General features: G+C 41.6%; 1 protein-coding gene across 4 annotated transcripts in view; it reads left to right on the top strand.

The window, feature by feature from the left end:
* The window catches only part of NTN4 (netrin 4), a 188,178-nt gene that overhangs the window by 131,538 nt on the left and 40,151 nt on the right, over positions 1 to 16,489 (top strand). For all 4 annotated transcript variants that reach the window (XM_074226614.1, XM_074226617.1, XM_074226616.1 and 1 more), the window contains exons 4-5: positions 4,086 to 4,212; positions 8,833 to 9,021. In XM_074226614.1, coding sequence (XP_074082715.1) covers positions 4,086 to 4,212; positions 8,833 to 9,021 — 316 coding nt within the window. The remainder of the gene's footprint in view (positions 1 to 4,085; positions 4,213 to 8,832; positions 9,022 to 16,489) is intronic.

Here is a 16,489-nt window from a genome sequence, read left to right as displayed (position 1 = left end):
TAGGAATTCTGCCTCTAATTCTATGCAGCCATTTCAACAGATCTGTCACAAGAATGACTAATTCTTAAAAGTATTTCTTAAGCTCATACTATGTTCTGAATGCTGCAAGATCAAGGTGTCAAAGGTGCTGTAAGATCAAGCTATACTTGGAGCATCCTTCCTTCCCCTCCCTCTTCTGCTCTTCTCCACAGGCCAGGGAATCATCTCCTCGGGATACTCAGATCTTCAGACTTGGAGAAGGATTTTCACTCAGTCCTTTTCTCCAAGATTCCCTTTTGTTAGAAAAGAACGTTGAGTCATTAAGCCCCATTATCAAAGAAATTGCTAGTACAGAAGTTCTGTAGTGAGACAGGCTTATTCCCATTCCTGATAAGTGAAAAAGATGAATAAAAGCAGTCAATAACAATAACAGATCTAAACACCTGAGCATAAATGAAAGGAAATACCTATACCAGTCCTGAAGTCAGGAGGACCTGAGTTCAAATCCAGACTCAGACACTTAATAATGACCTAGCTGTGTGACTTTGGGCAAGTCACTTAACCCCATTGCCCTACCACAAACAAAACAAAACAAAACAGAAAAAAGGAGGAAATACCTAGACATGACTTTCACCCTTCAGAAGCACTGGAAATTGCCCCCTCATTCAGCTTACCAGGATACTTTAGTTGCTAAAAAACATGGAAACAAGTGGTATTAGACCTAACTGGACCCATACAAAGAATACTCACAAATCCGTAGACACATTGAAAAGATCACATCCAAGACAGGCCTCACTGGGGAACCAGGACCTGAGGCCAAAGACGGAATTTCAGAGCTTAGCGATAGCCCACATTTATGCAGCACTTCTTCAGGGGAGGGAGGAGAGACCAGAACTGTGGTTAGGGAATTCAGTTCCTCTATCAATCTAGCTAGAGCACTGCCCTCTGCAAGTTTTAGTTTTGGAGAATAAGTAACCCAGGACCCTGAGGGCTTAGATGTCTGCCCCTAGGTCATACAGCTCTGAAATGTGTAGTGGTGGACTTGAACTCAGGTCTTTCTGCCTCTAAAACCAACTCCTCTGCATCTTACAGCTTTTCAAATACAACTTAATGGTTCCATCAAGGCGTTTTGACATGGATTGCCTTATTTAACCTTCCCAACCCAACTAGTGCTTATCAGAGTAGCTTCTCTGGAAGTCCAGGTAGCAGGCAATTTATTAAGGACCAACTCTGTACAAACAAGATCTAAACAGGACAAACTGGAGATAATCACCACTAGCAAGGCACTGGCATGAAGGAAGATAGGGAAAGGTGGAATTTTAGATGGTGTTTGAAAGAGGCCAAGGAAGACAGGAGGCAGAGATGAAGAAGGAGAACATGGCAGTCATGGGGGTCAGGAAGTGAAAATGTCTGGAGTTGGTAGTTGGGGAGACCAGTGTCACTGGGAGACAGATGGAGGGGTACAATGTGGGGAGGAAGGGATAAGTCTGAAAAAGGTGGGAGAGGGCCAGGTTTGATTACTGAATAGAGGCCTTTATGTCTGATCCTTAAATAGGGAGCCACAGGAGAAATGACCTGGTCAGACCTGTGTTTTGGGAAGCACTTTAGTAGCTGAGTGAAGGACGGACAGCAGTGGAGACAGACTTGAGGCAGGGAGAAAAGCCAGTTGACTCCAATAATGGACCTGGGGTGAGGGGATGAGGTCTGCCCCAGCGGGGTCCCTGCTTAAAGAAAAGAAGGGGCTATATGCAAAAGATGGTGCAAAGAGGGCATCAATAGATCTTGGCAAGAGTAGGTATGAAGGGGCAGCTAGATGGCGCAGTGGACAGAGCACCAGCCCTGGAGTCAGGAGTACCTGGGTTCAAATCTGGTCTCAGACACTTAATAATTACCTAGCTGTGTGGCCTTGGGCAAGCCACTTAACCCCATTGCCTTGAAAAATCTAAAAATAAAAGAGTAGGTATGAGCAGTAAGAGATAGAGTGGAGGAAGATGCCAAGGTGGTGAGCCTGCGTGATCAGGACCTTGTTGGTGCCCTCTAGAAGACTACACAAGTGAGGAAGAAGAGAGCTTAGAAGCGGGAAGCTCATTTTGGACCATCTTGAGTTTATCTCATTCAAGATGCCCACAAGATGCACAACTGGGAGCTAGGAGAGAGGTGGTCTGTTGTCTTTCAATCATGTCTGACTAGATTAAGGCAAACAGAAACTAAATGCCTTGTTTGAAGTCTCACAGCTGGTAAGTACTTGAACTGAGGTCTTTCTGACTTCAGACCCAGATCCATGCACTGCACCAGCTAGTTACCTCAGGAGAGAGAAAAAGGAGATCCGGGAATCCTTGAAGACATGGGAAATGAGCTCACTAAGAGAAATCATCTAGAGGGAGAAGAGAAGAGGGCCCAGGACATAGCCTGAATCCGTCTGAATTCTTTGCACTGTGCTACCTTGCCACCACACCTACATTAGCCACACCTGGTGACGGTGATGACTGAGCATCTCTGAAATATACTGGAGACTTCTGCCGCATCATGACCCCATGGTGTTATTATTCAACTGGAGTCCACATTTCTCCCATTTTACCAAAAGAAAAACTTTTTTTTCTATCCCATGAGAGGACAGTTAAAGGACTGTTCATTCAACCAACAAATTTATTTTAAAAAATTATATACTTGCTGTATACAGAACACTATTCTAATTTCATGAATAGAAACTAAGTTTAACCAGTGATCTAATTAATATTTACATAGCACTTCTGCAAAAGCACTTTCTTCATGACCACTGGGCAGGCATAAGTATTACAAGTATGATTCACATTTTTCAGATGAGAGAGCATTAGCCGTGACTGGGTGACCCAGGTCAGACCACTAATAATGGACAGCTCTAGATGTGAATCCAGGTTCTGTAATTGCAAATTCAGCCTCCGTTCCCCTTCACCTGGCTTTACATACCATGCACACTTAGATCAGTGATCCTCAGATCAAGGTAACCCTTGAGCTTACTGAGTTTTTCTGCATACAATCTGTAAGATCTCAGATTTTGATATTATATTTTTAACCCTACAATGCTTATCAGAATTATCTGATTCTTTGGTTAATGCTGTAAGGACCACTGAATTCAAGAGGCACTGAAAAAAGCCATCCCTGGGATCATGAACCATTGAGAGCTGTAGGTTATTATTTTGGGAGATCCATTTTCCAGATTGAATGCCAAGGTCCCTATCTCTCCTTAAGACCCTTTCATCTGGTTTGAATTTTAAGCCAGCAAGTTGGATCATCAGATTGACTGCTTTAGACTTAGGCTTAGTGGATGGATGTCCCTGGGCAAGTCACTTAACCTTCTCCAGCCTCAGTTTCCTCATCTGTAAAATGGGGTTAATGATAGTTCCCAAGGCTGTCATAAAGATCACCTGGAATAGCACATGTAAAGTGCTGTGCAAACCTTAAAACTGTATATAGAATCGAGCTGCCTTTTTTTTTCTTTTTACGTCTCCTCAATGCTTGGTCTTAAGGGGTTTTCTCTGCATCCATTCAAAGCATTTCAAACATGCTACAAAATGACAGCTAGACATCCACAAAAATGATTTCTGCCTCTTCCCTTTTGCTCCTGGAATTCCCTCCTTTGTGATGCCTCCCCTTCTCCCCTCTTCCTCTGTAAATTCTAGCTTTTCAAGTCCACTTCTGCTAACCATCCTTAGCTAAACCAGCCTCCTCAGAAAGCCCCAAGTATTTCTATAGTACTAACAAAAACATATTTCTTTGTCTCACCCAAATCTAATATCTTTCGCATAATAAATACTCAGTAAATGTTTTTTGGTTGATTTGATGACAGATTTCTGGGTTAATTTGCTTTGAATGCCTTCAGTAAACCCTGAATTTTGTAACTTGCAAGTTAGGACCACACATCCAACAATCAGGGAAAAAAATGTGTTGTTCAATCTTCAAAAAAATCCCCAAATACTCTGAACACAGGATCTGCTGGGATTGCAATTAATCCTTCAAAGCAAATAAACATCAAGAGGGGCGAGCCAGACACTGTGGCCTAGATTGTGGGAAGCCCTCTCTTCCCTGGCACCCCCTGCAATCATGGCTCTGGTTTATTTTTGTTGTAGGTGCATGGAAAGTGTGTGTGTAAGCATAACACCGCCGGCTCCCACTGCCAGCACTGTGCCCCCCTCTACAACGACCGGCCCTGGCAGGCTGCAAACGGCAAGACGGGGGCCCCGAACGAATGCCGAAGTAAGTAAGTGACAAATCCCAGATACGCAGAAGCCTTCTTTGTGCCCTCTCCTGGGGACACCTGTCTCCTGAGTCTTCAGAGGCAGCAGGTTGGGATAAGACAGATGATTTTTACTTCTTCTGGCTGTCAGGGTGCCCATTCTACGAGGAGTGCTCCAGTCCTCTTTGGGAGCCCAATGCCAATCCCTGATGGCTTCTCCACTCCACCTGAACTCCAAAGAGGGATGGTCATACCCTGGACTCCTCCACTAGCCCACAGGTGGTACCCTTCCTCTATCAAGAACTCTGACATTCCTTTATGTGACCATCACCTCCTGTCGTGCCATCTCTCTTTAGGCTTCATCCCTGCCAAACCTGTTTTTCACACTTACCAAAATCTTCAGTTCTTTCATCCCCTCTATCTTTTCTTATGGAATTTTCCCTATTTTCACCTGCCATCCCCCCCTTCCAAATCTCAACCCCCTAGTTAACCAATTTAGCTCTCAACTGTCATCTTCTTTGGAATCCCTTGCACTGTCTCCTCCTTCCCCACAATCTCTCACAATGAAGTCCTTTCCCTAGTAATATGAGCCCTCACGATTGTATGTCCTCCTCCCTTCTTCAGCAAATTGCAGTCTCAGTCATCCTCTTTGTCTAATTTCCAACCTTATTCTTTCCCCCTCATCGCCAAATGTGTCCAAGGGCCTGTCCTGGGCACTCTTCTCTGTTTACTCTTGTTCTCTTGGTGACTTCACCAACTCCCTTGAGTTGAATTCTCTCACTATGCCCATAACTCTCAGATCTAGGCATCTAGAATCCACCAAGCTTCAACCCCACATCAACAATTACCTATTAGACTTACAAACTGGATGTCCGGAAACCATCTCCAATACTACACACTTCAGACAGAAAAGATTCTTTCTTCCCTCTTCCAAGCATCCCTATTTCTTTCAAGGACACCACCACTTCTCCAGCATCCCAAATTCAGAACTTCAGCATTGTCCTTTAGCTCTTCATTGCCACTCACTCCTCAGATCTCATCAGTTGCCATATCCTGCCATTTCTATTTTCACATCTCTGGCATCTAACCCTTCTTTCCACTCACACAGGCTTTCATCACTTCTTGATTTTTGCTGATTTATCCCAAATGGTCTTCACGTATCTGTTGGTTTCTCTGGTCTCTTTCTAGTCTATTTTTCACACTAGTGCTAAAATGATTTTCCTTAAGCACAGATCTGACCTTATGACTCCCCTTCTTCAGTGAACTTCCAATGATACAGAATAAATCCCTTTATTTGGATTTTAAAGCTCTCTAAACCTGGCCCCAACCTGTATTTCCAACCCCAGTCTACATCACTCTTTCTCCAGCACTCTCCAGCCTAGCTGATTTTCTCTCTTTGCACCTCATGAAAGCTCTTCCATTTCCCATCTCTTTCCTTTTGTACTGGCTTCCCCCATGCTCAGGCTCCCTCCCCTTCTGCCTCCCCTCTCCCTACTTTACACTCAAGACTACAGATAGAGATGAGACCTATAATTTCACCGGTGTAGGGGACTCCCTCCATGGTGATGAAATTTTCTCAAGCAAGACAGATCTGCTGGATGGTACAGTGGAAAGGGTGTCAGATCTAGAGTCAAAAAGGTCTGAGTTCAAATCCAGGCCCAGACACTTAACTGTGTGACCTTGGGCAAATCACTTAATCTCTTTCTGTCTCAGTTTCCTTACCTGTAAAATGGGAATAATAATAATAATAGCACCTACCTCCCAGGGTTCTTTTGAGAATAAAATGAGATAATGTTTTTTAAGAGAAAATGCTATATAATGCTAGTTCTCATTATTATTAATATTATTTTTTCACAATTCATAGTTCTATAGAATTTCCTAGGACACTGAGATAGAAAATGAATGATCCCAGGTCACATAATCAGTAAGTTTTGATACCAGGTCTTCCTAGCTTTGAGGAGTAGTCTGTATCTATTGCCTCATTCATTGATTTCTATTTATTTGTATTTATTCTTGAATTTATTCTGTTTATAATTATTTTGTACTTGTTTCCCCCCTTGAGAAAGTAAACCCCTAAAAACTGGGGATGATTTCATTATATTTCTATGCTCAGGCCCAGCACAGTTTGCCTAAAGAACTCCTGTTTAATACTTTTTGAATTAATTGATTGATTTTGGAAAGCAAACTGGAACAACACATGAAATGAATAGTGGTACGTGCTCAAAGCTGTTAGTGTCCCAGACAAAGAAAGATTTCAATGAGGGACCTTTGGAGGATAATCCAGATTCCAAATAATAGGCTGTGCCACCCTCTCCAGGCAGCCCAGAGAAAGTGGCCAAGGAAAGGAACTGGGGAGGGGTCAACCATGACAGCTCCAACCATTTTCTTGCTCCACTTCTCCAGCTTCACCTCCAATTTTTCCAGCTTAATTAAAAGAATGTGCTTTTAAAACTATCTTATAAACTTCATCATCCTTAGGGGGAAAAAAACCCTTTTTTTTTCATTTTTCAAGTTTTTGTTAAAGTCTCTGATGAGCAGGGCACCACACATGGAGCCCACCAAGATGATTCCAGTGAGCCAGGTAGTCAGGCAGCTGGTGATGTGGGATGACATCTCTAACTATAGCATTCCTTCTAGGCCCTGCCTAGGAGCTTGATGACCAGGATTATGATTCCTTAATGCTTCCTCTGGAGTCAGTGCTAATTTCTCTCTAGGGAATTGTATTAACATTCAAAAATCAGACATATTCCTGTAGGCAGCCTGACCTTCATGGAATTGTCCTGTTTATTTTCCTCAGAAGAGGAAAATCCAGGATTCACTCGTCGAACATTTACTCAGTGCCCATTTTGTGCCAGCAAAACCGTAGGCCTGTGGAGCAAAGACAAAACTCAGACAATCCCTGCCGCTTCTATTCTTGCTCTTTGTATGTTGGCTCTCATAGTGCTGCCCTTTGACCAGGTCCCCCACCTTGTTAGCTCAGGACTAATAACAGAGCCCTGTCCTATTTCTCCCTTTCTACCTTGTCCTGCAACCCTGAAGTCTTATTCTCACTAGGTCCTAAAGCCCTGTCCCCTGCCCCCAGCCCCCAACCCCTTGGGCTGACTTCTGGTTTTCGGCTGCTAGATCTCTCCCCCCACCAGTTGCCTGCCTCCCACCTGGATGTGCTGATGCTGGTCTCAGCCTCTTTGTAGGGACTGTCTCCTCCTACTGCTGCCCTCCCCATGCCATTCAATTGTCTCCTTTGATCGTTACCAACTGACTGCTTAGACTCCCTCCTCGTGTTCACTGCCAGGACCACTCACCTCATGTTGGCAGACCCCTCTATTCTCAGTCCCAGCCTCAACCTGTCCCAACCACTGACCCCCAAGTCCTGGTCCTGACAGAAACTTAGATTTTCCTAGTGTCTGTCAAATTTAAATCTGGGTATTGTGAGTCCTTTCTTTCCAGTCATCAATTAAAGATAGGACTCTTATTTCTGTTGTAAGAAATGTTAGTGATCATTATAGTCTCTTTAAATGTTCCTTACCAGGTTTTTGGAGTTTTTAAGATTAAAACTGTGACAGAGAAGCATCATGTATCAAGGAAACACTGAAAAACAATAGTATGAATACTTTAAAGCGGAATTGCAATCAATCTAAATCCCTTAAAATAGTTTATGGCATTTTTCCCAATTTCCTCGAGTGCCAATCTGGCCCTTTCTGTAGAAACCAGGGCTCATTTAAGTTCATTAAGATAAAAGAAAGGCAAGCATGCATCTTGAATCTTTTGAAAGATAATCTAAGGAATATTTCTAGGGAAATTTGAACTTGAAAGCTAATGGTAGCTGGCTTATAATAAGAATTTAGAATTTCTCAATCCTAATGTCATCCTCTAGTTCAGCCGCACCCCAGAAACATTCTGAGGACCGTTAGTTCTATATTTGTTGCACTTTGACTAGATCTTTTGGAGGTAACTCTTGAGGGTTAGCTTCAACAATGTCCAACAGCTGACAAATTCAGCAATTAAACCCCTAGACTCAAGGCGGTGGGCTAGACCCCAAAGATACAGGGATGAAGCTGAGATGTTCCTGCCTTCGTGGGCTTGAGGTCGAGTCTGGGGACTCAGGCATGCTTTGTAGTGCAAGGTAGATTATGTAGGCAAAGCAGAGAGCCTGAGACAGGGCCGCAGGAACATCTGGGGGCAGGGGGAGAATCAGAAGATCAGCATCTCTTTCATAAGTACTCATGCTGCACTAGTTTCCAAGCTATCAAATGATCAAATGGCTTACCCATTAAAGCAGTCAGAGCCATGAGATTGGGGCTGAGGGATGCCCAGACCTAGGCCGTGATCACTATAGGCTTTTTGCAGCTTTACCCTCATTGTAAAGATGTGAGACATTTTGGTCTATAGTAACTTCCTCTCTAATAAAATCTCCACCCTGGAAGTGTGAGTGATGTTCCACAGTTTATTTGCTTAACAAATAAATTTTAACATTGTCAGTTTTCTTAAAATATAAAAAGCTGATGATGTTTTGGTGTTTTAAAAACAGGCACCCAGTTTACCCTGACTACCCCTTAATGTTCTGAGTTTCAAGAAATCCTATTTCAACTGGCATTTCTGTTTCATTTTTAACCCTGTTTTCCTTCTCTTCTCTTTCCCAGGCTGCAAGTGCAATGGCCATGCTGACACTTGCCATTTTGACAAGAATGTTTGGAGAGCTTCAGGAAATCGAAGTGGTGGAGTGTGTGACAATTGTCAGCACAACACGGAAGGCCAATATTGCCAGCAATGCAAGCCAGGCTTCTATCGGGACCTCCAGAAACCCTTCTCTGCTCCAGATGCCTGCAAATGTGAGTGACTCCTAGGGAAGAAACAGGTTTAGAAAGAGAAGAGAAGAGAAGGTGCCTTTCTATGGTTCATTGTTTTAGTCTAGAAGGAAAGGAAGGATAAAAGAAAAGGAGAGACAGAGAGAGAGAAGAAGGAGGAGGAGGAGTGAGGAAAGAAGGGAAGGAGGAAGGAAGGAAGGGAGGGAGGGAGGGAGGGAGGGTAGGAGACTGGGGATGCAAATAAAAAAGTCAGACAGTCCACATGAATGGTTTCATACAAAGTAAATGAAAATGTCCCATTTGTCCTTAGGGTTCTGTGGTAATAGAAATGGTGATGCCTCTTCTTTAATGTGATTTCCAATGATAGTATCCTATCAGTTTTTGATGTTAAACTGTCTGACATTGCCAAAGACTTTGGTGGCAAGAACTTTCCTTTCTTGATCTTCAGTGGCTGCAACCCCTGCAGGAGTGGTTGCCAGGCTCCTTCTCCACAAGAATTCCCTCCCAGGATGATGGCTGAGGGCATGAGGCTGGAAGCATAGCTATTCCCAAGGTTTTGGGATTCAAGGTCCTGAGATTTTTCTTCAGGCTCTGAAGGGAGTTTATAGTCAAGATAACAGTGGAGGTTTGACTTGCCTGGAATGTTCTATCTTGTCTCTTCCTGTGGGGCCTCGTGGCTTCCGTTCTCCTGACGTGGCTACCCTGCATGTGGCAATTGGTTCACAGATGGTGGATGGGTAACACGAATGATAGGAGGTGATCTCAATTTCTGAAGTGCTGCCAAAGACATTGAGAAGTTGTAATGTAATTTGCCTGGATCCATATTTCATATGGATCAGAGCTAGGATTTGAACCCAGGTCTTCCTGGCTCCAAGCCCTGTCCTCTACCCACAATGCCATTTTACCTCTTTAGTAACATTATCAGATGAGTGTACCATTATATAAAATAGCCTAGAAAACAAGGTTCAAATAAGAGGACACAGAGTGAACAGAGCAGTATTGAAGGAAAAAGTACCTAGAACTTAGAACAAGAGTTAGCCAAAGGTAGTCATCAGCAAGAGAGAGAGAGAGAGCTAGAAGTGGTATTTACATTTTAAAATAAAGCTTAATTGTATTTTAAATTTAAAATCCATTCTTAGGGGGTGGCTAAGTAGCACAGTGGATAAAGCATGGACCCTGTAAGTCAGGAGTACCTGAGTTCAAATCCAGTCTCAGACACTTGATAATCACCCAGCTGTGTGGCCTTGCAAAAACCTAAAAAAAAAAAATCCATTCTTAGCTCACTAGCAACATAAAAAAACAGGCCCCAGATGTTATCCTGGCCATAGTTTGCTGACCCTTGACTTAGAAGATTAATTTTTGATTAATAAGAAGCCTACAAACTGAACCAAAACATAAACAGAATTTAGTTAGTGAAATAAAAAAGCTTATTTGCAAATTATTATTGTGTCATTCTAGTGATGATCACTTAAAGAACAGAACAGATTTTGCTTTCCCTGAGACCTGACATGGTTAAACAATGCACTTTGGATCATAACTAATTTGGGATTTACCCGTCATGACTTTGTCTCCTAAAATGGTTAAAAAAATAGTTATAATTTTTGCTGAGTTGTTGGCTTAAATCCCCAAAAAATTGTTGAAAAGAGTAGACTCCAGAGAGCTCCAGATAATTTATGTGACATTACTTAAAATGTGGAGGTGAAGTAAGTCCATTTGAGTGTGTATGTGTTGGAGGATAGAGAACCTGCAGAGGCAGGTCTAGAAGGGAGCCAGTGGGAGGAGGATCCGTGGCTGGACCACTGCCCTGTTGGAATGTCTTTTATGCACTTTTCATTTCTCCCCATCTTGTCCGATGGTTAACAGTAAACCCTCAGCTCCTGCAGAACAAGGATCAATTGATTTTTGGGTTTTGTGGCCATACTACCTTGCACATTACATATACATATATATATATATATATATATATATATATATATATATGTATTTCATAAATGTTTGTAAATTGACTGGAATCATGTTAAGGTTCATTGAAAGTTACTGTCCTCCTTTTTTGTGTCTCTATAACCTGCTCCCCAATACCTTCTGAGGGTAGAGTAAAAATTAATCCTCTAAATTGACCAGATCTAATGGCCATTGGGAGTACCTTATTTTTAAGGCAAAAGTTAATTTTAAAATACCTTTTCCAGATCTTACTGGTGTTGAAGAAAGAGGAGATGAATAAGCATTATATAGCCTCCAATCTAAAAAGCAAGAAGAGGGGTGACTAGGTGGTGTAGTGGATACAGCACCAGTCCTGGGGTCAGGAGTACCTGAGTTCAAATCCAACCTCAGACACTAAATAATTACCTAGCTGCGTGGCCTTGGGCAAGCCACCTAACCCCATTTGCCTTGCAAAATCCTAAAAAAATAAAATAAAAATAAAAAGCAAGAAGATAATGTGGTATCCATTGATAACTACAATGTTGCAAGCCTTTTATTTAACAAGACACATGGAAGAACTAATTTTTTTTAAAAGTTTGTTTGTAAATGCATGATGCACAGAGGAAGGAAAAATTGAAGAATCCATCAAAGAATCCCACAGGGACACAATTTATAAAAAAAAAAAGACAAAATACCCAAGCCTTTTAAATAAAGTTGTAAGTGGGAATATTGCCTAAGTAATCAAGGCCAAAAGAAATACATCCTTTTATGTTTTTAAACTAGAGTTCTATTTTCAAATCATGCCTCACAGTCTTAGTTAATATAAAACAGTTGCCAATCCTAAGTCTATAAATTAAAACATCCTTTCATTTTAGTACACTTATGAAAAGGGAGAGAAATAAAATAACAAGAATTCCTTTTTCCTGTTCATAGTCAATTAACATTGATTTAGCCAGTTCTTAAAAGATTTCTGCCTAAAAGATTTTATAGGCTTTGTTCAACAAAGCAGTATTAGCATAATATTTGCTATATGATAACAAGTGCTTTTTCATTTTATAAGTGAGGACCCAGGCCTGGAAAGGTTAAATACCTCCTTCAGAGCCACACAGGTAGAAAGTAGAAAAGCTAGGATTTGAACTTAGATTCCCCTGACTTCATTGATTTCATCATTCTTTCCATTACCCTGTGGTGCATTTCTGACTCTGTGTGATCCTAAACTGCCCTGAAAATATTAAAGCAATGAAGGAATGTGAGTTATTATTAGAAGTGCCTAATACTACAGGCAATGTAATATGAGTGCAACGATTATTACTTTCCTAGCAACATCATTTAACATGGGGCTCATCTCTTTGGGTTATATGAAAGACAGGTTGAAGATAAAGGCTTTTCCTCTAGAACCACCATGCCTATGCTAAATAGTTCTAACAAAAATAAATAAATAAATAACCAATATTTATCCGGCTTCCACTTTGTGCAAAGTGTAGCTGTGCCCTCTCTGAGAACTGATAAAGGTCAGAGTCAAGAAGTCAGCCCTGCCCTGCTAAAGATGTTATAGGGAGATGTGTGATTCTTCCTCTGGGTCAAGGAAAAGCTCCACTCTGGCCAGTAGAACAGTGCTTTAACCTTCATTTTAGGTAAAGGTGGGAAAGGAGAACCTCTTGTCCTAGCAGGACTTGGCCCAAAGTCAGTATAAATGTCAGCTGTGCTTATTTTTAACCATGAAGAAGGACAAAAGGTTGGTATTGTTCTCCGGAGATGTAGCAGAGGGCCTGGGTGTGCTCAAAATGACTTGTGCTTGGTGTCTTCCACTGAGTCAGTGCCAAAGAGAAGTAGATTGGAGGTAGTTGTTCATTTACATCATATGATTGTGTGTGTGTGTGTGTGTTGTGTGTGTGTGTGTGTGTGTATGTAATACTGCAACAGAATCAGAATCCTCTAATATGTGGAGAACACAATTGACAGGTCTTCTCAGAATGAAGTTTCTTTGTAATGAGATTAAACACATTAAAAAAACAACATGTAAATCATGCAAGCCAAGCTATAAAATAATAGCATTTTTATGATACTTAGGCTTTGCAAAGCTCTGTTCATGTTATCTCATTTGATGAAACTTCGAAGGCAAGGCTTTCTCACAGCATTTCTCTTTGTCTATGTGTAGGGAAAGACAAAAGGCTACAATCTCAGATGAAATTATTAAGTCTGAAGAGTTTGTTCTCTTCCATCACTGTTCACTCCTTTATCTACTTTGGTTTCTTAATCTCCTCTCACCCATCATTATAAGAAGGCATCTGAGGATAATCATTTGTATTTGTTTATTGATTCATTGATTAGTTTGTTGTTGTTGGGTCAGCCGGATCGCACAGTGGATAGAGCAAGAAGACTCACATTGATCAGTTCAAATCTGGCAACAGATACCTCCTAACTGTGTGATCCTGGGCAGGTCACTTAACCCTGTTAGCCTTAGTTCTCATCTGTAAAATGCAGAAGAAAATGGCAAACCATGCCAAAAAAAAAAAAATTCCAAATGGGGTCACAAAGAGTCAGACACAACTGAAAACAACATTTGTATTTGTTTATTGATTCATTGATTGGAAGTAAATAATATAATGTAGTGGAAAGAACACTGGATTTACAGCCTAAAAACATTAGTTCAAATCACATTTCTACTATTTGCTACCTATGTGAAGGTCAGCAGATTCATCTTCTTAGCATCTCCTCTCTGTACTGTCTACTGCTTATTCCCTTCCTTTTTTTCTTTTATTCTTCCATCACACTTTTTTTTATGTTCCTCCCCTAATAATTGAGCCTTTTTTCAAATCAAGTCAAAAATATTTATTAAACACTTGCCAGGTGCCAGACCCTGTGCCATGCCCTGGGGATGCAAAGATAGGCCAAAAAACAATCTCTGCCCTCAAGGAGCTTATTTATATTCTAATTAGTGAGACAGCATGCAAACAGTTTTTATAAAAATAATACATATATACATATGTATACACATATATCTGTCATCTATTGGTATTTAAATATATACTTTGGAAACATTTATATTGTATATATAGAGAGAGAGAGACATTTATATATATATTTATGAATGTGTATAGATATACATATATGTATGTATGTAAATTGCACAACACCATTTTCAGTAATCAGTAGAGGGAATAGAAATGCAGGAGATGGAATTTCAGCTGAAACCTCAAGGAAGCCAAGAAATCTGGAAGGCAGAGACAAAGAGAGAACATTGTAGGCCTGGGAGAGAAGTATGAAATGGAACATCTCATGTTAAAAATGGTGAAGCCTAGATCATAGAGTTCATGGATGAGGAGTAAAGTAGAAGACTGAAGAGAAAGAGAGAGGAGCCAGGTCATGATGGGGCTTTAAAAAGCCAAATGTGGATTTTTTATTTGGTCCTGAAGGAAATAGGGAGCCCCTAGAGTTGATTGGATAGCTGAAGTGAGGCAGTCAGTCCTGTACTTTAGAAAGATCACTTTGACACTGAAAGGAGAGGAGAGAAATGAGGCAGGTAGACCCTGCTCCCCTCAGAAACTAGTGCAATCGTGCTGGTGTCGAGGGATGAGGACCTGCCCCAGAGGGGCAGCTGTGTCGGTGGAGAGGGATCGATGTGCAGGAGACAAAAGAAGAATCACTAAGACTGAGCAACAAATTGAATGAGGGGCTGGGAGGAGAGAGGCACCCTCTACAACAGGGAGGTTAGGAATACAGGAGACTTTGGGAAGGAAGATGATAAATTCCATTTTGGATATGTTGAGTGGGAGATGCCTACAAGACATCCAGATCAACATGTTTAATAGACATTTGGACTGGATAGGTCAGGAGAGGAGGAAGGCTGGCCAGGCAGATAGAGGGGTGATCCTTGAATCCATGGTAGCTGATGAGATCACTAAGTGAAATAACACAGAGAGAAGAGAGTAGAGCCCAAGACAGAACCTTGAAGGACCAAGACTAATCATGTGTATCAGCCAGGCTGAAAATCCAGCAAAGGAGACAAGAGAAGGAGGCATCAGACAAGTAGGAAAAGAACCAGGAGAGAGCAGTGCTGATGTAAGTTAGAGAGAAGAGAGCCTCAAGAGACAGAAGGAGAGATAAGGCTCATAAAAGGCTGATGGTTTGGCACCTGAGAGATCACCGGCGACTTTTGGAGAGAGAAATATTGATTAAATGAGTTTGGAAGTCAGACTGAAGAATTAAGAAGTTGAAAGTAAAAGAAGTGGAGACTCCATAGTGGAGAGCTAGGAGGACTAGGTGGACCAAAGAGGCTTGTTTTGAGAATGGAGGAAACATTTGTGTTTGTCGAGAGCAGGGAAAGAACGATAAATAATTATGGACATGATACGGGGATGATCTGCTGGAAAAGCCAGGTTTGAGGGGATCACTTGGGCGAGCAGAAGGGTTTGCTTTGGCAAGGAGGGTGCCTTCTTCATGTGAGCCAGGGTGGAGGAAATAGTGGGAGAATACTTCGGAGTGATGGGAGATGAGGAATGGAAAGATGAAACTCTCAGAAAATAGCCTCAGCCTTCCCAGTGAAATATAAGGGAAAATCCTCAGCTGAGAAAGTGGGGGCAAGGTGGGGGAAGCCAAGGAAGTCTGAGAAGAATGGAAAGGTAACAAAGATTCAAAAAAAGAGAGAGGAAGTTCAGCAAAACCAGCTACCCATTGACCGCATCTGAGAGAATAAATAACATTCCACCCAGGAAAGTTGCATTCCCAATTCTTCTCCAGGACCAGCCTCTGTCATTATAACTATACAGAACTCAGTTTCACTTTGGCTATTCTTTTATATATACCCTGTTGCAGTAATTTTATATATATATATATATATATATATAATTTTTGATTCTGCTTCCTCACTTTGGATCAGTTCATATAATCTTCCTGTGTTTGAATTTCATTAGTTGCTTCTTTCCCCTTACAATTCTGTAATAGTCCATTGCATTCGTCTTTACCGATTTGTTTAGCTACTTTTTAACCTTTCTAATTTTGAAGATGAGAAAATTCAGCGCCAGAAAAAAAAAATGACTTTCCCAAACTCCCACAGCTAATGAGCAGTGGAGCCAGAGCCACTCCAGGTCTCCTGGTCTCCTGGTCTCCTGGCCCACAATTTATCCACCCCAGCCCACCACAAGTTTCTCCAATTAATGCTGAATTCCCCCGCTCTAACACTGTGGTCAGATCCACATGGGGATAATAGTAAAGGAGACCTTTGGGACAGAGCTGAGAGATCGATGGCAGCAACACTCCCAAGTGTGACCCAAACCAGAATGAAATGAAGTTGGGAAATAGTTAGCAAGCTAAATGAAAATAGAATAAAAGAAATACAAGATGGACATTTTAAAACCTCACCAGGATGTAGGGCTCCTTGTAAAGATGACCAGCCCCTCTTTCTGGTTAACACCACAGCTTTAGGAGACTGGTTGAGGCATTTTAGTCCCTTATTCCCTAGGCTGGTAAATCCCAAACTCACTTCAGCAAAGTTCAGTCTTCTCATCTCGAAAATGAAGAGCTCTTAGCTCACTATCATTTCCAGAAGTCTATGTCTTACAAATTGCAAACA

The sequence above is a fragment of the Macrotis lagotis genome, chromosome 2 (assembly GCF_037893015.1).
Source record: "Macrotis lagotis isolate mMagLag1 chromosome 2, bilby.v1.9.chrom.fasta, whole genome shotgun sequence".
Taxonomy (NCBI): Eukaryota; Metazoa; Chordata; class Mammalia; order Peramelemorphia; family Peramelidae; genus Macrotis; species Macrotis lagotis.
This window is presented reverse-complemented; position numbering and strand designations above follow the sequence as displayed.